The sequence below is a fragment of the Nanorana parkeri genome, unplaced genomic scaffold (genome assembly GCF_000935625.1).
Source record: "Nanorana parkeri isolate BGI_ZX_2015 unplaced genomic scaffold, ASM93562v1 scaffold220, whole genome shotgun sequence".
NCBI lineage: Eukaryota > Metazoa > Chordata > Amphibia > Anura > Dicroglossidae > Nanorana > Nanorana parkeri.
In genome coordinates, this window is record NW_017306488.1 from 817,818 (window position 1) to 839,205 (window position 21,388).

The 21,388-nt window shown below is 39.2% G+C and overlaps 1 protein-coding gene across 1 annotated transcript in view; it reads right to left on the reverse strand.

The window, feature by feature from the left end:
• Positions 1-11,067, reverse strand: part of LOC108786628 (transcription elongation factor A protein 3-like) — a 28,534-nt gene extending 17,467 nt beyond the window's left edge. The window contains exons 1-4 of the mRNA XM_018555958.1: positions 10,996-11,067; positions 5,658-5,720; positions 5,072-5,177; positions 3,510-3,582 (exon numbers count right to left, since the gene is read on the reverse strand). Of these exons, the coding sequence (XP_018411460.1) occupies positions 3,510-3,582; positions 5,072-5,177; positions 5,658-5,720; positions 10,996-11,067 (314 nt within the window). The remainder of the gene's footprint in view (positions 1-3,509; positions 3,583-5,071; positions 5,178-5,657; positions 5,721-10,995) is intronic.
• Between the last annotated feature and the right edge of the window lie 10,321 nt (positions 11,068-21,388).

Here is a 21,388-nt window from a genome sequence, read left to right on the forward strand (position 1 = left end):
GAATGCAGACTTGGGGGTCGAGGGACATCAAAAGAAGCACTGAATGACAAAAGAATGTCAATGATTGCATAAAACACTAATGCTGGCTAGTGGGATCTTTCATCAAGAACACTGAACTATTCGATATATGGCAATTCTTTAAAACATTGCTAAACACCAACTGCAATATATATTGTATTTCTTCTGGGTCCTGCCCTAATAGATTTCCAATACATGTTTTTCATATAAACATACATATATACATACAAAGATTAGATCGTATCTCTTTTACATTTAGATAAATTAATTTAGTGACCTCAGGATCCCAAAAGACACATTTCTAGAATGCTGTACAATGTACACTTTGGGAGACAAAATATGTTTTACAATGTAAAACTATGTACACATTTTTCATTTTATTTTAACCTTCAGCTACCTTTCTCTGTTGCATCTTTGGTATAATGCTTGGAAAATTGCCTTGTCTGTAATCAGCTTTCATTATATCATTTTGTCAAATATAAAGTTCAGGGACTCACTGACATAGGAAATATGTTGAACTATGTTGTTTACTGTCACAGTGTTTTTTCCTCTTAAAATATTGCTGCATGAGATAAGAACTGAAGATATACTTACAGCAAGTCCTTGAATTCTTGCATTCTGTTTGTATAACAAGGTATTAATTATCAATATACAACTACCTTGCTGTAATAGAAAAATTATTTCTTGAAAATGTAGTCAATTAAGGTTTATTATGCATTATGCCTGTTTAAATTAGCATTAATTAGAGCATATTTTTAGACACACATCATTTTTGCCCTTAGTTGCTGCACTATGGACATTTGATATTAATTAGGTTAAATAAATGTGTATGCAAATAGTAATAAATGTAGACTAGCAGGAGCAACAATTAATATTTTGTGAAATTCAGGCAATAGTCAAGAAATATAGGGAATTCGTTTATAGGTCAAAGGGTAAACAGAATTGTAATGAGCAACTTTAAATTGAAGGAAATGTGGTTAGTAGAAAATCTAATTATCATTTTTCCCATTGGGCCACTGAACGTCTGAAAATCAATATTGGAAGATTTCAGGTGAAATAAACACTATGCTTTTGTTGCTTTATATAGAGAGGTCATAATTAGCTGAAAATTGGATTGATGATAGAGGAAATGCTTAATAATTTATAACGTTTGATGTTAAATCACAACTATTTCATTAGCACATATTGCTTATTTATTTATAGGCTTTGTTCTTCACATGCTCCTTTTCAGAAATGCACATTCTATTTTTCTTTAACATAACAAAGAGTTTGTTCTAAAAAAAACAAGCCGCACTTCCGTGGATCACCATAGATAAAACAGTTATTTATTGAAATAACAAATACATGCTGTGGAACAACTCCCCATGTGTTCAACCTCTCACGCGTTTATGGGTAGGATAAAGAGTGCAGAGTAAAATTTTGAAATTAACAGTCATTTGTATTCCCTTTTTTAACCACTAGTTGTTTGTCTTATGTAAAATGAACAAAAGGAAACCATGCAAAAAAGCCTCATGTATTACTAACTACTTCCTTACTTTCTAGCTAGAGTGATTAGGAAATCCAATCATGTATATATTACGGAAGATGCCAATGCTTCATGGCTACATACAGAGAAGACACTTTAGCAAAAGCACACAGATTCTGCTTATTAACATTTAGCAATCTGTTAACAATGTTTTTTTATCTTTTACCTGTGCAGCCTTAACTATGTAATTATTTTACGTTCCTTTATGAACAATTATTTGTATATGATGGTAGTACAAAACAGCAATTAATTGGGCAATAATACAAATAGGTACCTTCCTTTAGTTGGATGTGGCTTCTTGTGTGCAGAAGATGGATGTTTGCTGATGACAGAGACAAAAAACAGATATTTTTCCTCTTTAAAAAAGAAGTTGAAATAGAGCCCTTGTTTTACAATAAGCGCAGATTATCCTACATAACAAAATTAGTACATTATTTCCATGTTTACTTAAAAGAAACTATAACGGTTTTGGGTCAATTTTTAAAATATTTTCTGCATGTTTTTAAATATTTATATAGAATCTTTGATTCACAATTAAACATTTAATACATGACAAATGATTCCTAGAGCACTTTGGGTTATTTAAAGTGAGGGCATAGTAGTTGTTCCCATTCAGGACCTCTTTTTTTAAAAACCTCAAGGAAGTGTTCGGGATGAGAGTCTGTGTTTTGACTTATTCAATTGTATGTTTACATTTCACCTTTTGCTGTTGAGCTCTGTAAAAAACAGGGTTATATACAACAAAGAAGTATGAAACCAGGAAAAAGTAGCGGATAACTTTCTACCTGCTGGCAGCATATGTAAAAACAACATTTTTCATGAAACATTTACATTTACAAATTGTATTTTTAATTGTACTTTTTTTTTTTTTTTAAGGGAATTACAAAAATATGTATACTGCATTGGTGACCTATCCTTCTTGACATTTCAATTTCCTTGTTGTCACCTTAGGTTTAATACTTTGTGAGATTTTAGCCTAGAACAATTATAAAATTATTCTATGTCCTATGTGGTAGTCCCATAGGAAACACTCTCCCAACTGCCGCTTGCACCACAGGAAGCAACGCCAACATTTGACAAATATTTTAGGTGTTAGATTGCATGGCCAAAGGTGTTGACAGTGCGATGTCACCTGACTCTCTTCTAGAAGTTAGGCAGTCAATCAATTGACTCGCATAAGATGTTCTGACATCATTGTTTCTGGATTTCAACTTAGTGTAATGTAAGGACAGCAAGCAGTTTATGAAGCCAAGTAAAATCTGTTTAGATATCAACCAAATATTATGAAGCCATTTGTCTCTTTATGTGGTCATTTTATGGCTGCTTCTATACCCTATGCCTTCCAGACTATTATTTAAAAAGGATCATTTATAAATCATCTGCCCAGCTAGATGCTGGGCAGATGCCATTTGCATGGCATTCTTGCCACTAGATGGAGCAGAGTACCATAGGACTTTCCTATGCTCCTCGACACCAGACTGGGAACCAGACTGAGCATGATTATTATGCATATAGACACGTTACCATCTTTGATATAAGTAGAAACAGTAAAGTATTACCTTACAAGTAATTAAGAGTAGACTAGTCAAATGTAGTGCATTCTGTGATTGCAAGATTCTGTGATAATCTAGATTTAAGTAGTTTGCTTCACTTGTCTCTAAGCTACCATGAGTAAAAATCTGTGCATCTTTAAAAATTAAATCAGTCTTTGATGTAGAATCATCAGAATTAGCGTACAAATACAGATCACAGCTTTCTCATAGATGGCTATAAACTAATTACACCCTCCTCATTAATATTTATTACTGTACTAACGTATTTCAATGCAACTTTTTTCTTCTTTCTGTGTGCATAATTGGAAATGTCAGCAAGTGGAAACTTATTGAAAAGAAGAATAAGGAAGAGAACTGAGAAACCTGGCCTCATTTGCACAATAGAGACAGGACTGGAGGTTCTTGACACTTACCTTGCAGGCTCGGTCCTGGTAGGAGACTGCTTAAACTCAGGAGCAGAGGGTGCATTATTCTTGTATGAGGATTCTGAGGGAAAGCACACCGCAAATGTATCCAGGGTAATACAGGCAAGAGGAAAAATCACTATGAAAGTAGAAGCATGTAAAATACAGTACAGTAAAGTACAGTCTGCATGTTCTTTCCATGTCATATATGGCCATCATAGCCCTAAGGATATCTGTCCCGACTCTTGATAAAATACAGAATTGTATCTAAAGACTTCAAAGCTATGGTACAAAAATGAACAGGGGTCAACTCATATCTTGTATAAAAAAAAACTCATAGTTGACCCATTCAATCATTGTTTTGCCTATTTTAAAGAAAATGAGCCCTGCCAATGCCATAGGTTTACATATAAGATGTATGTCAAGCCGAAGGATTTTTTCTTAGAGTGGGGAAGGATTAGAACCCACATCAGGTCATTCTAAGCAGTGCTTCTCAGACATTTTTTAGTCACAGCACCTTTTAAATATATGCAAAATCTTGAGGCACCCCAGTCTAAAACAAAAATAGTAAATGTAAAAATGTAAATCAAAATATGTGACCGTTATCCCAGGTAGAGGTCTGGTATGGATTTTAAGCGGGACTGCATGCAAAAGCAAAAAAAAAGTCAGGTTCCCTTCGTCACATCAGAAGTTCTCAGTTACCCCTTCACATCAGAGTCCTTATCCCCCCTCCCCCTTTACATCCTACTATCATGTCAGGAACTGCAGCAGTAGGTCAGAGGGCCAGGGGTAGAGCAGGCCTGGACAAAGGCAAACATCAATGCTTTTGCTAAATCTCACCCTCTCGGGATTACCATCATTGATTTCCATGGTGCTGGTGGTCGGCCAGCCTGCCTTAAACCATGGAAAGTTTGAGGCACCCCGGAGAAAGCTAGAAGGCATCCCAGGTGACCGTGGTGGAGAAAGGCTGCTTTAGAGAGATTTCCCCTCACTTCCCCTGTCAGGGGAACCACTGTCAGATTTTATTTCTGTGTCACTGTTGCAGATTTTCCCTCACTTTCTGTCTGGTGGAACCATTGTCAGCAGGACAGTAAGTAAGGGGAAATCTCTCTAACATGAGCCCCGGATAGCAATAAAAACCAATCCGAATTTCTAACCCTTCCTTATACTACCAAAAAAAAAAGTTTTTGGCTTGACTTACACTTTAAATGCTGTCTACATCTGTAAGGAATGAGCATGTATCTAGTACAAAAAAAAGGAGTAATACTTGTGATTGGTTTGACTGATACCATAGGCTCTATCACTGTTGCATGACCTGCAGTTAAGAGTAATGAATAATTCTGCATTAGATAAAAAGTCAGAAGAACTAACAGTATGGAGGACCATGCATGTGGTATCATTTAGGCAGACTGGCTGCACACACCAACAGACCATTCTTTTAGCCACCAGACTAAAGAAACACCTTACAGCATGTTCTACAGAATGGGTTAAAGACCAGCTGCATGTTATTACTTGCAGATAATCCAACTGTAAACACTGGGTTTTTTTCTTTCATCACTATACCCACTCACCTAGTACTTTCTTCCAATCCCTGATGATGACTTTGGCAAGTTCTACAATGTGGTGATCCTTGTTGTGCTTCCTTAACTTGTTTATAGTAACCCCAATCTTTGTGCTCTGAGGGTGAAAGTAAAAACTATGGTCTAGTCACTTTGCAAAAACAGCGAGTTACCCCTAACAAGCAGTTAAGTAGAACTGTGGCCGCCCATTAAAAAATATGTTGCACAGCGCTTATTTCCTGTGATGGTGTAGCAACGATGCTGCACTGCTCCTGAAATCAGAGCAGAGTTGCAGCTCTCATGTAGGCGGCTCCTATTTGCACTACAGTGGGATTTAAAAATGTTGCAGTGGGCATGCAGGGAGCATTGTTACCTCTTACAAGCCTGTAGCTTTTCCACCTAGTGGTTCCCATTGCTTTCTGGACTTGTAGAACTGACTCTGTTCTTAAAAGGCTTGTGCATCACATAGCAACTTTATTTGGTACATGTTTAGAATATCATACAAAAGCCTTTAGTTGTACTTTAACCTAGGCCACAAAGGTTTTGGAAACTTCTTACTGGTCTGCGGCTCTAAAGTGGGGGCGGGAAGCACACTTACTCGAAGGAGGGGGACTGTCACAGGAAATCTCTGCAGTTCCTTTAAGAGATCCAGAATTCGATCCTAAAGAATGAACAGTAAGGAAGACATTAATGTGATAGTGTATGTGGACGAGAGAAGCACAAGAAATAAAACATGGGGATATACTGGGTTGTCTAGTAGTCAGTCATTTGGCTGTGTCTTCATGAGTGATTAAAGGAAACTTGTAATAAGAGGAGGTCTCTTCCGAATAATCCTAATTACATGCAGGGCTGTATCCTGCTGCCCTAATCTTTAGAATTTTTAGCAGCCTCTAGAAAAATTTAATGGTAGAATGAGCTACTGGAGGCAGCATCCTATATGCTTTATATGCAGATGTAAATTTGAAGACTGCCAGACATGAGCAAGGAGAAATGGTTTCATGTTTTCAGAACCTATGACTCCTCTCAACATCATCTGCTCCCCCTACAAATGTCTTGCCAAATTTAGCCACAAATGTTCAGGGGTGGACATAAAAAGGAAGCAAAATATGGGAAAAGATACCACAACCTATAAATTCAGTAGTCATGATACTGCCTCTCTAACACTGCTACCCTAGCTACTGGCCTATAAGTGACATTATAGTAAATACAGCCCTGGTTGCATGGGTTACTTTCAGTCCCTGACCCAATACAAAGATTATAAAGTCACAGTGAAATTTAGACCTCCAGATTTACAGACTTGCTCCTGGTCAGTGAAGGAAACTATTTTTCTTTTTCAGAAAGAGGGGTCAACAAGGGTAGCCTCCCTATTCTTTCAGTAAAGGTTACCTCTAATTCCAGGCAGATACATTCAAAATCCAATAATTAATTACACCTGTATAAATTAGAAAATATTAGTCATTTTCAAAAATGAGTTTGCAATTGTCCAATTCGATTGGAAATAAATCAGGAAAATAATGTAATTAAAATCACAGACTCGCTTTTCTGGTTTTGTTGTGGATAAAGGAAACTGAGTTTATGGAGCTTTCTGTATCTTGGTTGAGAACATTGTTCCTCATGTTGTAAAACTATGTTTCGTTCATTAGTTATTATCATCATTGTTAAACTTTTACGTCAACCCCAACAATGCACTTCTTTTATTTGCTCCCCTTTGGTCTGTTAAATATACAATTAAAAGTGATTTTTTTTTATATCTGATCAAAATGTGCAAAAAAAAGTTCTGTTGATTCTGACAGAAATTCATTGCTTTCCTGTGCAATCTGCAGTCTTATCTCAAGAAATGTTAGCATCCCTTCCCAGTTCCCTCTGTGACCGACAGAACACCTTCTCTCTATGTTATAGAGATGAAGAGGGGGAGGGTTTTTTCTGTAGTCACACATCCTGTCCTAGGATTATAATACTATTCATCTTATGATACAGTACAGTGAGTGTGGGCATAGTCACCTAGGACATTAAGTGTGTTATTGGCAGGATCCCCATGTGAAAGTAAAGGAAAAAAGCATAAAATATTGCAGCCACCACATCTACATTACATACATACAACATACATACATACATACATACATAACATACAACATTATATTTTAGTCCTTAGGTTTAGATTTAATATACAGTTTGGAATCCCTTTTAGTGGATTGCTCATACATTATCCACTCCACAGTGGGTTACACTGAACACAAATCACTTTTGATTGTTCCATGGCAAGCAAATATTAAGATTTATTCTGAGACTGTAACACCATCGAGGGCAGTAGGATGTACATGAATGGTCTAACTTCACTCGAGTACCAACCTTTACCAGCAGTTCAATGCTCATTTTTATGTGAATGGAGAAGGGTGGGGAAGGAGATGAGCAGCATGAGATGAGATCATCACCCAATCCTGCCAGAAAAACAGGCAAAGTGGCCTTTTTTATTACGTCTATGGGTAACTTAAATCTTTGTTGTATTACACAGAGAAAGATACTGTCTATTGAGTCTTGCTTTTTATCTAGGAACAGTGGAAACGGGAACATGTCAAGGAGTGACCAAAATGTACCAAATATATTTCCATGTGCTGATACTTATACCACATGTGCTATGAAGTTTTCTGGTGCCCAGGAAAAACTCTTATGTCTCTTAAGTTTTTACTGGGCACCAGAAAACTATGTGCTAGTGTGTGCAAGATGGCAGCTGGAGCAGATATGTAGCTAAAGAGCTCTGCTGCCTAAACCTTGCTCACAGCAAATTATCCAAACTGCTGTATGGGTCATGACCAGGGGAAATTACACTGCTTTATCGTGCCATGCAGTCGATTATAAGAGACCCCCATGGATTGGCAGGAACACAGACGGCGGATTGCAGCAACATGGTAATACAGACTGTGGCCTTTGATACAGAATCTCTGGAACAAGCTAATTTCTTTGCAGTCATAGGTTCTACCAATGGCTGCCAGATGGTACTCACCTTACAGATTGACCATCTGCAGACAGAGATAAGCCTTCTCTGGGGAGATCTGATGCTGATTATTACTTTATTCCCCCACAGCAAACCATTCTGTAAATTTCTACTTATGTCTGCCACATTTGTACTGCACTCAGGGACTGGACAGTTGGGCTTGACCCCTCAAGGTTAGGGGAGTGTGAGGAGTGGAGCCCATACTTTGCAGTAAAACTCTATGTTCTCATATCGGAGTCTCTTGCCCCTTACTGTTCTACTAGTCTAGACTGTTGTTGTCATCTGGATTATCTCTCTTGGCACACCATGTAAAGGGGCTGACATTATCTTCAGGCTGCTGTAGGCTTTCCCCTGGAGGCATGGCCGAACCCTTCCATTGCTCACGTTAGAAAGGCCAACTGCCTCATGCAATTCCACTGCTGCATCCCGACTCGTTAGCCCATCACTAGTAAGCCCCTAGATCTATTTTTTGTGCTATGTTTATAGTAAGCCAGGAGTAGTAGCCTCAGCTCTCACTGAGTGTCTTGCATACATTCTTATACAGGGTTTTTACTTAATTTGTGTTCATTTAGTTTTTCTGCAACAAAAGGATAGTACCCTCAGCTATTGCTGAGTGCTCTGGAGTTTATTTTTTCCTTGGGAGCAACTCTACTGTACCGACTGCTGTTTGTTTTCTTCAATGCAATCTGTTCACAACACCATTTGGTTTTATGACATGTTCTGTTTGGGGATTCAGGTGTGCTTTTTTTCTCTGCACTTTTCAGCACTTCAGTATATTAATGCACATGTACATACACAGTGCTATTTCTATTTTGTTCTCTATGCTTACAGATGCACTTTCTCTGTTCAGCCTCAGTCCTAACTTCCAAAGTACATTATCTGTCCATTATCTCTCCATATCCAACATGTCCAAGTTCCAATGCCCCCCAAGCTGACCCATCTGTTTCAAAAATGGAGGGATGACACCCTGGTCTAACAGAAGACTGGGACATATTTTTTCAACAATATCTTACTTTAATGATTTTTGCCAGGTACTGTAAACACCAAAGGATTTTTGCCATTTTTCCTACTGTTGGGACGCTGTGTCATAGATGTCAATCTGAAATGGGTTCCTTCTTTCATATAGTATGGACCTGTCCATTAATCTAAATACATGTACATACAATAAATGCTACCCACCACCAAAAATTGTTCATATTCTAAGCTGCATCTTACGTGAGTGGGAAAATCTCCCTAGGTGGATGCTGTCCGCCTCACACTCCATTTAAATGTAAATGGTGGGTGAGGTGGACAGCTTCTACGTAAGAAATGCAGAAAGCTGCATGATGGGGAAAACTAATTATTAGTTGAGACCTCCCATCAAAATGCCCTTTAAATTGGTTAGTAATGTACAGTACATAAGTTGTATAAGTGCTGAACCTTAAACTGTATTTCGACTATTCATATACACTATACCTGTTTAAAAAAAAAAACTATAGTGGCCATTTTCTAATGCATATACAGCAAAGCTCAGTTTGCACATGTACCTCAGGTGTTAGTTTTTAGCAATCACTATTTTCTATCAATAGAATACAATGGGGACTGAAAATTATGAGTTTATTAACGGAGACGAAGCAGCACTTCCCTCAGGCTGGTACAGATACATGGTGGCAAAATGCCTGGTGGTCAATACAGGGTGGTAATACATACATTCAACTTCAACAAATAAGACAAACATAGGGGGCATAAAAACCTGGCTTTTTAGGTGTATTAGTGTGTTATTTATTTCTGCCAGCTCAAAATTCAGTTCCACTGTAGCAGGCTTAGGATAAAGACCACTGTGCGGTGTGAGCACAGTGATCTGACATGCCCCCCTGCCTTCTGACAAGAGCGGGTCTCCAATCAGCAGGTCTGGCTCATGGAGTAGGATAGGAGCATTGCTCAATAGATATTAGATAAATATAGATAATATAGGTTAAATTGTAGCCATTCTCTATGAGTGCGTTTCTATATACAATCCATACATTTTCACTACTTCATCTTCATTCTGTTTTTCACAGCACACACACTGCATGCACCCCAGCCTTCTTTCACCTGCTCTCTTACATTCTTTATATTCCTCACTATTCATATCTTACTAACATTAACATGTCTCTCCCCCTTATCCATCTTAAGTGTCACGAAAGATCATGTTTCCTCTTTCTCTCCACAAAGGCTTAGCTCATCATTTTCTTCCTCACTGTATCTCCATTTTCATTTACTTCTTAGTTTCTTTATATTAAGGGATAACAGTGTTTTCAGAATAGGTTTGGGGCTGCAATAGCCAGACTGTCAACTCTATTTATACTTTTCCCCCTTAGGTCAGCTATTGACCCCTCCTAATTCAGTCAACTGGCTAGCTCAAGCTTAATGTGCCTTTATTTTGCCTTCCATGGGTACTAATTTCCTCACCTGATCAACATGCTAATGATATGTTTAACCCTTTTGCTGCCAAGGCCTTTTTTAAATCTTTTGCACACATGTTATAATATTTTGGGCCTGAAAATTACTTCAAACTCCCAAACATTATATATTTTCTGAAAGCCTAGAGCCTGTAGGATAAAACGGTGTCAGTTGCAAATTTTGATGCACGATATTAGTGCATCACTTTATCAAACCCAAACTTTTAGTGAAAAATGCACTTAACCTCCCTGGCGGTAATCCCGAGCGTGACTCGGGGTTAATTTTCTCTGCCAGGAGCGGTAACCCCGAATTTAGTGCAGCAAAACACAATACAATACCATTTTTTTTGTAAAATATAAAAGATGAGGTTATGATGAGTAAATAGATATCAAAATTGCGTGCGTCCGTGAATTGGCGACAAAATTCAGTACCCCAAAGAGTCCATAGATGACACTTCAAAAGCCCCTCAGGGCATTCGTTTAGGGATACACGTAAATATCGGCACTAGCATTATTGCACTTACTCTGGCGTGTGTGGTGATACCCAACATGTATAGCGCGGTTGTCTTTTTCGTACGCAGGCGCACCCGACACATGTTTAAGTGAATGCGCGCAGGGGCGGGGGACTTTAAACATTTTTTTTTATTATTTATACATATACAATACAATATTTTTTTAACTAGTTTTTTTTTTTTTAACTTTACTTTACTTGCTATAACATAGCATATTGGCAGTGACAAGTCCTCTTTAAGGTGATGCTGGGGGTCCAAAAGACTCCTAGTATCACATTTCCACTTTAAATAAGCTATTGAAGTGCAGATCGCAATACGCGTCACTCCCGGTTCCATAGAACGGAGGGGAGATCGGTGAACGGAAGTTCACCGCTCTTGTCCCCAGCTTCCTGCCAGCACCCGGCATGCCGGTCCTGGGGCCGCAGTAGTATGGGCAGCGGAGCCTGGGAAACATGGCGGGGGGGCACTTTACCAGCCTGTGAAAGTTATCTGGTGGCAGCTGAGCCACCAGCATTGCTTACATTGTAAATCCGACATCCGGCTTTACAATTGTAAACAGAGTTCCAGCAGCTTTAGTCTGTTTAAACGGGCCCACTGCCACCGACGTAAGCCTTACATCAATGGCAGTGAAAGGGTTAAATTAAATTGTTTCCCCTATTTTCATTACATACATTGTTTTAGACCCAGTGACATGATCACTGGGTCTCTGTTATTTTATATTTATTGCAGGCCAAACATGGCTAGTGAAAGAGGCAGGCAGATTGCTGGACGTAGCTCTCTGAAAACCTCATTACACACTGTCTCAGTACTTCTCTCAAGAGCCCTCAGCGCTGATACAAGCAGTGGACTGGAGTTATGAAAATATCAAAATGCTTTGATGGGTGGATGTCAATCTGAGGGGTGGGTGTTCCTAGGCCGGCTGCATTTACATACAGAACACCCTAGGTATCTCCAACATGTGATGCTGAGACTCCATGATTGAAAGAACTAAAATCCAATTAATAAAAGGGGCATGCCAAGGACAGCAAAGCTGGAAAGTGGAGGGCTAGTTGATGCTGGACATTCCACAGCCAGGAAATGAGGTTGGCTCAATCTGACTTGCTGCAGCTTCTATTGCACACTGTGTGAAGATCATATATATTTGTTTTATTTAAGATTTTTCAACAAGAAATACAGAAGAGAATACAAAATAACAAAGCATCCAAGAGTACAATAAGATACACATTAACAGTTACATTCAAAATAATACAAAGAGATATTGCAATTTAACCAATGTTTCCCAATATAGCAACAAAATGTGCGAATGAAGTAAGATCCTAAAACAAAAACATTCGCAGTACAATTCCAGTATATCTTTTATATGGAAACATAGAGGAAAAGAAAAGTATTCTATAGAACAACTAAAAAAGAGGAAAGATAGAACGATAAGAAGAAGAAGAAAATAATGAGATATAGAAATACTGCCAATCCAGTCCGGAGGTCTCTGTGATAAAGATTACTGGATCACGACAGAGAATAGATAAATAAAATCCAACTTAAAATCAAACCTGTCAACTCAACCCTCATCTTGATATCAAAAATGCTGCATGTACAATTTTTGGTCAGCTGTGGTGCATTAAGCAGCCCAGTCAAATGAATAGGCTGCTGTAACGCAACACAGATTAATGCAAGACAGAACATGCAATAACAAACATGCATTTAATGCACTGCAGCAGATTGGGCTGGTGTGAATGGGCCCTGAATAAATACATTACTTTATCAAATTGTGTTTTCATATATAGGAAATGTGACTTATAGTGCCTGGTTTGTATAGAGTAGTGCAGAATTGATATCAATTGCAAAGTTATGTATGTAGTCAGTACTGTCAGTTGCAAGGCAGGCCCATGCTTCATGTGAGAGGCAGAAGCGAGAAATGGATGGTCTTTATCAGGCTGAGTCTTCTCCATCAATCGCCATCTCAGATGATACAGTTGTCTATGTAGAACTTGAAGGATATAGCCCATATAGGCCACACAATGCAAAATATTCCTGCTTCTGAAAAAAGGTGCTCATTTATATCAACAGTTTGGCAACAAAGAGCCAGCCCATTAGAACCCTACAATTTTTTCCTGAGAATAGTTATCCTTTAAAGTGACATTAAAGTCAAAGGTCCCCTCCCACAATGCTAATGTAAGGACTTACCTTAAATTATGTTTCTTACTCCGATCATCTTCTTCTTTCCTGTCCTTTTCAGCTGTCCCTCCAGCACCGGTGCGGGTCTCCGATCCAGCGCTGACTCCTCTGTCCTCCTCTTCTCTCATGTCCCACGGTTTCTGTACGGGTGCACGCTGCTCCATGGACTTACCTTGTGTCTCTGGTCGTCTCCTGGCCGAACATCTGAACTGCGCATGTGCCCGCCCCAAGATCCTTTGCTGCCGCCCGAGACTCTTCAGATGTTTGGATGGGAGCGCACGGCAAAGACACAGGTAAGTTTAAACCTGTTTGAAAAGGTTTATTTTATTTTTTTAAAGTTTTTGCATATATCTACTGCTTGCTAGCAGTAGATATATGCAAAAAAAGTGAAGGTTTAATAACTCTTTAAGTACTTTTTTTTACTTCCACATTTATTCTCCCATTTCCCCTCTGCTCAGTATTCTGTCTACTCTGCTTGTTCACCCAGTTGCCAAATTTTTCAAATGATCTAAAAGGACATTGAAACTCATCCTGTGCACAAGAGGGGACAGACTGAAGGAAGCACCACATGAAAATGTGTTTTGTTTATCTTTGAAGTTGGGAAATTGCAATTAGGTTGGTTGTCAATTAGCAGTATGCATCAGCTGAAAAATAGGCATTTCAGTTTGGCAATTTGTTATGTCAGTTTTCAAAGCAACATTAGGCAGCTGAGATCTAACGAGAACAAATATTTGGTGTCCAAACTACAAGAGGGAAAGTCTAAAATAAATGCAAAGTTATTGAAAGCCTCCAGGGGAACAGTCTCAAAAATAATAGCAATATATGCCAAGCATGGAGACATGGGACTGGCGAAGAGAAACTGTGGTTGCAAGTTGAAGGTCGGAGAAAGAGGAATACTTAAAGCGGTACATTAGTGCCAAAAAAGAAAATGCTAGAAGATTTTTTTTTTTAGAAGAGACTTTGCACAACAGTTATGCTTTATCATGAAAAGAATAGCTGTCAATGTGATCTCAAGTGTTTCCATTAAATGGAATCTAGCATCTCTGTGACCCATCTTTAACAAAGACTGTACATCATATGCAGAAAGGCACTTTTGTCTGCAAAAGTTGTAGTTCAACTTTTGCAGACAAATTGGGATAACACCTACTGGTACTTTATATTTGTATGTTAATGAGAGGAATCTCATTCTGTCCCTGCTTTCATTTTGAACCTGCTCAGATTAGCTTGGAAACTTGGAAAATGCACAAAGGCCAAATAAATATTTAAAAGGTAAGAAATATATTTTCTTACTGCAAAAGTAGAAATACACTTTAAAGAAGCAGAAAAGATTTTGCTCACATTTCCCATTTGCTTCATTTGCGAGATTTGCTCAGAGTTACAGTGGCCCATACAATTCCTTTTGCTATCCCATCTAACAGTACCCATTTATAGAGGTGGATGTAAAGCTCGCCATACACTAATTGATTTACTTGTTCTGGTGCTAGATTCCAAGAATTTTCAGACCAGCTCCTTGACTTTAGTCTGATTGATGGCTCAAATCAATGCAGCCGTGTTAGCAGGACTTAACTGAAATTCAAGCAATTTATGGTCATGTTAAGATTATTATTGAAACGTCTTCTGTCATAGCTTTCTATCAATCCCTTGACAATAGCTGTGAAATTGTGTACAACTTGACTTTACTTTCAGAAGTGGTATACAATTACATCATCCCTCCTTTCCTGACTGCCTGGATTTGTTTTTATTGGCCGACAGGCAGTGTGTTATGCTATCATAGCAAACTGTCAGCCAATCAAAAAAAACGCAACACGTGTACAACCGTGTACAGTCATTGACATCTATGGGAGGCTGTACGCTGCACCTGTGGTTCCCTGGTGGGAGATATACAACGGAATTTACTTTGTACCTCCACACATGAGCCCTAAGATTGTATATATACAGTATCTCACAGAAGTGAGTACACACCTCACATTTTGGTCAATATTTTTTTATATATTTTCATGTGACGACAAAGAAGAAATTACACTTTGCTACAATGTAAAGTAGTAAGTGTACAGCTTGTATATCAGTGTACATTTGCTGTCCCCTCAAAATAACTCAACACACAGCCATTAATGTCTAAACCGCTGGCAACAAAAGTGAGTACACCCCTAAGTGAAAATGTCCAAATTGGGCCCAAAGTGTCAATATTTTGTGTGGCCACCATTATTTTCCAGCACTGCCTTACCCTCTTGGGCATGGAGTTCACCAGAGCTTCACAGGTTGCCACTGGAGTCCTCTTCCACTCCTCCATGACAACATCACGGAGCTGGTGGATGTTAGAGACCTTGCGCTCCTGCACCTTCCATTTGAGGATGCCCCACAGATGCTCAATAGGGTTTAGGTCTGGAGACATGCTTGGCCAGTCCATCACCTTAACCCTCAGCTTCTTTAGCAAGGCAGTGGTCCTCTTGGAGGTGTGTTTGGGGTCATTATCATGTTGGAATACTGCCCTGCGGCCCAGTCTCCGAAGAGAGCGGAACATGCTCTGCTTTAGTATGTCATAGTACATGTTGGCATTCATGGTTCCCTCAATGAACTGTAGCTCCCAGTGCCGGCAGCAATAATGCAGACCCAGACCATGACACTCCCACCACCATGCTTGACTGTAGGCAAGACACACTTGTCTTTGTACTCCTTACCTGGTTGCCGCCACACACGCTTGACACCATCTGAACCAAATACATTTATCTTGGTCTCATCAGACCACAGGACATGGTTCCAGTAATCCATGCCCTTAGTCGGCTTGTCTTCAGCAAACTGTTTGCGGGCTTTCTTGTGCATCATCTTTAGAAGAGGCTTCCTTCTGGGACAACAGCCATGCAGACCAATTTGATGCAGTGTGCTGCGTATGGTCTGAGCACTGACAGGCTGACCCCCCACCCCTTCAACCTCTGCAGCAATGCTGGCAGCACTCATACGTCTATTTCCCAAAGACAACCTCTGGATATGACACTGAGCACGTGCACTCAACTTCTTTGGTCGACCATGGCGAGGCCTGTTCTGAGTGGAACCTGTCCTGTTAAACCGCTGCATGGTCTTGGCCACCGTGCTGCAGCTCAGTTTCAGGGTCTTGGCAATCTTCTTATAGCCTAGGCCATCTTTATGTAGAGCAACAATTATTTTTTTCAGAACCTCAGAGAGTTCTTTGCCATGAGGTGCCATGTTGAACTTCCAGTGACCAGTATGAGAGAGTGAGAGCGATAACACCAAATTTAACACACCTGCTCCCCATTCACATCTGAGACCACTAACGAATCACATGACACCGGGGAGGGAAAATGGCTAATTGGGCCCAATTTGGACATTTTCACTTAGGGGTGTACTTACTTTTGTTGCCAGCAGTTTAGACATTAATGACTGTGTGTTGAGTTATTTTGAGGGGACAGCAAATGTACACTGATATACAAGCTGTACACTCACTACGTTACATTGTAGCAAAGTGTCATTTCTTCAGTGTCGTCACATGAAATGATATAATAAAATATTTAAAACATTTTGAGGGGTGTACTCACTTCTGTGAGATACTGTAATGGGATGTTGGTACAACCCCAATTCCAAAAAAGTTGGGACATGTAAAAGCTACATAAACAGAATGCAATGATTTGCAAATCTCATAAACCCATATTTTGTTCACAATAGACAATAGAAAACATATCAAATGTTTAAACAGAGAAAATTTACCATTTTAAGAAAAAAAATAATTAATTTTGAAATTGATGGCAGCGATATGTGTCAAAAAAGTTTGGACAGGACCATGTTTACAAAGGTGCAACATTCCCTCTTATTTTAACAACACTCCGTGAATGTCTGGGAGCTGAGACCAGTTGCTGGAGTTTTGGTAGAGGAATGTTGTCCCACACTTGCCTGATATATGATTCTAACTGCTCAACAGTCCTGGGTCTTCTTTGTCGTATATTTAGTTTTAAGATGCACCAAATATTTTCAATTGGTAAAAGGTCTGGACTACAAGCAGGCCAGTTAAGCACCTGGACTCTTCTACTACAAAGCCATGCTGTTGTCATAGATGCAGTATGAAGTTTAGCATTGTCCTGCTGAAATATGCAAGGCATTCCCTGAAAAAGATGTCATTTGGATGGGAGTGTATGCTGCTCCAAAACCTGGATGTATCTTTCAGCATTGATGATGCCTTTCCAGATGTGCAAGCTGCCCATTCCATATGCACTAATCCACCCCCATACCATCAGAGATGCAGGCTTTTGAAGTAAGTGCTGATAGCAAGCCTAAAGCCTCACCTCTTTCGTCTGGAGGACGCAGTGCCCATGGTTGCCAAAAAGATGTTAAATTTCGATTCATCTGACCACAGAACAGTTTTCGACTTTGCGACAGACAATTTTAAATGAGCTTTGGCCCAGAGAAGACAGCAGCATTTCTGGAACAATTTCAGATATGGCTTCTTCTTCGCATGATAGAGCCTTAACTTGCATTTTTGGTATGTCATGGAGAACTGTGTTTACAGACAGAGATGTTTGGACGTGTTCCTGAGCCAATGCAGTGATGTCCATCACAGAATCATGCCTGTTTTTATTGCAATGCTGTCTAAGGGCCCAAAGATCACGGGTTTTCAATATTGCGTTTCAGCCTTGTCCCTTGCGCACAAAGATTTCTTCAGATTCTCTGAATCTTTTGATGATTTTGATGTACTGTAGATGATGATAATTTGAAAGTCTTTTTATATTTTTGTAAAATATAAAGATGAGGTTACAATGAATAAATAGATACCCAACATGCCCAGATTAAAAATTGAGTGCGTCTGTGTAACAGCAACAAAATTCAGTACCCCAAAAGTCCATAGACGACGCTTTAAAAGCCCCTACGGGTCATTAGTTTAGAGATACGCATAAATATTGACCCTAGAAATATTGCATGCGTGGCGATACCCACGTGTTTAGCACGATCAATGTTTTTGTACGTAGGCTCACCCGGCGTGTTTTTGCGTGAATGCACACACGCTTGCAGGGGCAGAGACTTTAAATTTTAATTATTTTAACATTTATTTTATTCTATATCATTTTTAAAAACTTTTTTTATTTACTTTAATTGCTATCACATGTGGGGGCTTACAAGCCCCTCATGTGATAGCATATTGGCAGTGACAGGTCCGCTTTAAGATGATACTGGGGCTAAAAGACCCCTAGTATCACCTTTCCACTTTAAATAAGCTATTGAAATGCAGATTGCACTTCAATAGCTTATTGCTGGGCTTCAGGAGCCGAGCAATGAGAGCTCAGGGACCGGAAGAATAGAATGGAGAGGAGAAAAGCGAATGGAAGTTCTCTCCTCCCCACCTTCCCATCGGCACCCGACATGGCAGGTAAGGCAGCTGGCTTTACCAAGGTAAACCATGTCCCGGCAGTTAAAGCCGCCAGGAGTCTGTTTACAGTGTCATGCTGCCACCGACGTACTAGGTACGTCTGTGGTCGCGAAAGGGTTAAACATTTGATATGTTTTCTATTTTCTATTGTGAATAAAATACGGGTTAATGAGATTTGCAATTCAATGCATCCTGTTTTTATGTAGATTTTACACAGCGTGCTAACTTTTATGGAATTGGGGTTGTACATAAAACCTTTTAGCCTATTATATAATATATACACACTCCATATGCTATTCGATAATTAAACAACCAACAAAAAAAAGATAATTCCACTCAATCAGTAAAGTATGGGTGATGCTGTTGTATCCGGGCATACCTGTACTTACTACACAGGCACACTCTGCAATCCTGCACACCGAACCTAGGAAAATAAAAGGCTTACAACAACCTCTATGGACAGGTTCTGTAAGCTGGCCATATAGCAGTTGAATTTTGTTTGAAAATATTTATTTTCGCAACGTTCATTCGATTTTCTAATGGTTAATGGGGTCAAGTTCACATTTGATTTTGACCATAGTCATAAAAAAATGGAAGGGGCAGGATGGAAAATATTAATTGAGCAAATTAAGTTCTAACAGTGAACGTGGTTTCTATTTGAGAAACCATTAATTTCAAAGTCAAATGTTAAAATCAAACATTTTTAATGGTATTCATCGAGTCTCAGATGGAAATGATCAAATGTTCTGGTAACATTTTTTATTTGAACGTTCAAACGAAAATCTATCAGTGTATGGCTAGCTTTAGAATGGATATCACAAGGAGTAACAAGGGTCACTTTAACCTGGAGCTGTATCTAACTGTGCATTACAACTAAGAGGTAATTTATGGCAAAGCTTCCATTTAGAACGAGCTTTCATCCAAGGCCAGTGCACAAATACTTAAAACCTAATGTAGCAAAAACAAACCTTGAATCCCTGAACATTGGAAACAATTATATAGTCTAATGAATTATCTTTTACCCTGTTCACAACATGAGTTGAGGAGAAAACCGAAAGATGCCTTCAACCTGCAAAATCTGCTGACAACTGATAACTGAGGAATGGAATCAGAAAGCTAGCATCGTGTAGAGGTCATTATGTCCAAGGATTGTTTCACATGGTCTTAAACTATTAAGGAATATCAGGGCATTTTAAAGTGCGCCTGCCTTGTAGTGCAGACACTGTTCCCTTATGGTGTTTCCATTTTCCAGCTTCAACACAATTATACAGACTGTTAGATAAATACTAAGTGGTTTCATGAGCATCAGGGTCAAGTATAACTCCCTCCATGGTCTGAATTATCTGAAGCACAGGGTTTAAATTACATTTTTTTCTCCCTCATCTCTAAAAGAGCTGGAGGCTCTTCTTCCTGAGAAATGGTGAAATATTATACAGTACAATATAAGACGTGTATGATAACATTCCAAGAACCTCTGAAGCTGTTCTGGAGGCAGATAGTGACCCTGCTGTTTATTGCTAATGGATTGTTATCAATGAGTGTTATTTTGTCTACCTTCTATATCTGTATGAGTGTGCAAGGCATGATTTTGTCTAGGAGCACCAGGGAACACTACCGTTCCCACCACAGCAAACTACGGTTTATATTTTGCTGTTCTTAATAAAAATAACATATATGTGTGTTGGAAGCTAAAATAATTGACATCTATGATACATCTTTGATGGAAAGGTTCCTTAATATCGTGAGCTGCCCGTGCTGTTTGATATGCAAATGAAGACCATCAAAGGGTTCTTGGGGCTGGACACTGATCAAAGGAGATCTGCTGGACTGTCATGTCCTGGGGCAAGCCCGACCCCCTGCTGGTATTTACTGCCCTCACCTGTGTCAACAAGGTATGTATGCTGGGATGGGGGCAGGGACATCTGGTGGAACCTTCTTCCTGTGTGACACTAACCTAGCTGACAAGCAAGACCTTTGGACAAGACAAGTCTTTCTGAACTCTGCAATCAAGAATGTGATTCGCTGAGACCTGCTGGAGAGGCGTGTCCGAAGAACAGAGAAAAACCCATGGCTTGTGTGAATGAGAGAGAGAGAATGGTGTAGCTAGCTGTAGGATCCTTAACCTCAATTCCTATCCCCAATTCCCCTTTCAAATTCCCTTCATTGTATTAGAATGTATGTATATCCCTATTTGTAAATAAACCCAACACTTATTTAAGATTCAGTTGTTCATCAGTAATTTAAGGGACCCCCAAATCAGAGCACATTCTACAATGTGTATGATAGGGGCATTTATAAAGCAGTGCAAGTGACATTCACCAAACAATTACTGCAGGTGACTCTTCCTGCTAAATGTGTTTTAATATACAGTGAATGTCTCATGTACAGCATTAAAAATATCATGTACTGGGTTTATACCTATCCATGTGCATTTTTAACATGTGTTGATGCTCACTGACATGCACAGCAAGGCAGAGCACAGGTGTGAATGGTCTCCATGGAAAACAATGACAAATCTCTGGACAAGCTTTAACGTGCATTAAATCCCAAACATGTCAATGGGTTGTAAGAGAGTATGGGGGTGATTTACTAACCTAAACACACGCACGCACCTAGGTGCGTGTGATTTTTACACAGCATAACGTATTTATCAACCAAAAAGTCTCTAAAAGCATATTTCCACTAATGCCATATATGGAAAAATCATGCACATGATGCATATATAATGCTGCTTCACAGTTTAGACAAAAATGGTTAGCTCATGCATTTACATTCCTGCATTCATCAACGCAAGCAACACAACATAGAGCTAATTTACACAACATCACCTTGCAAATTCATGCAGGGCTTTGCACAACACAC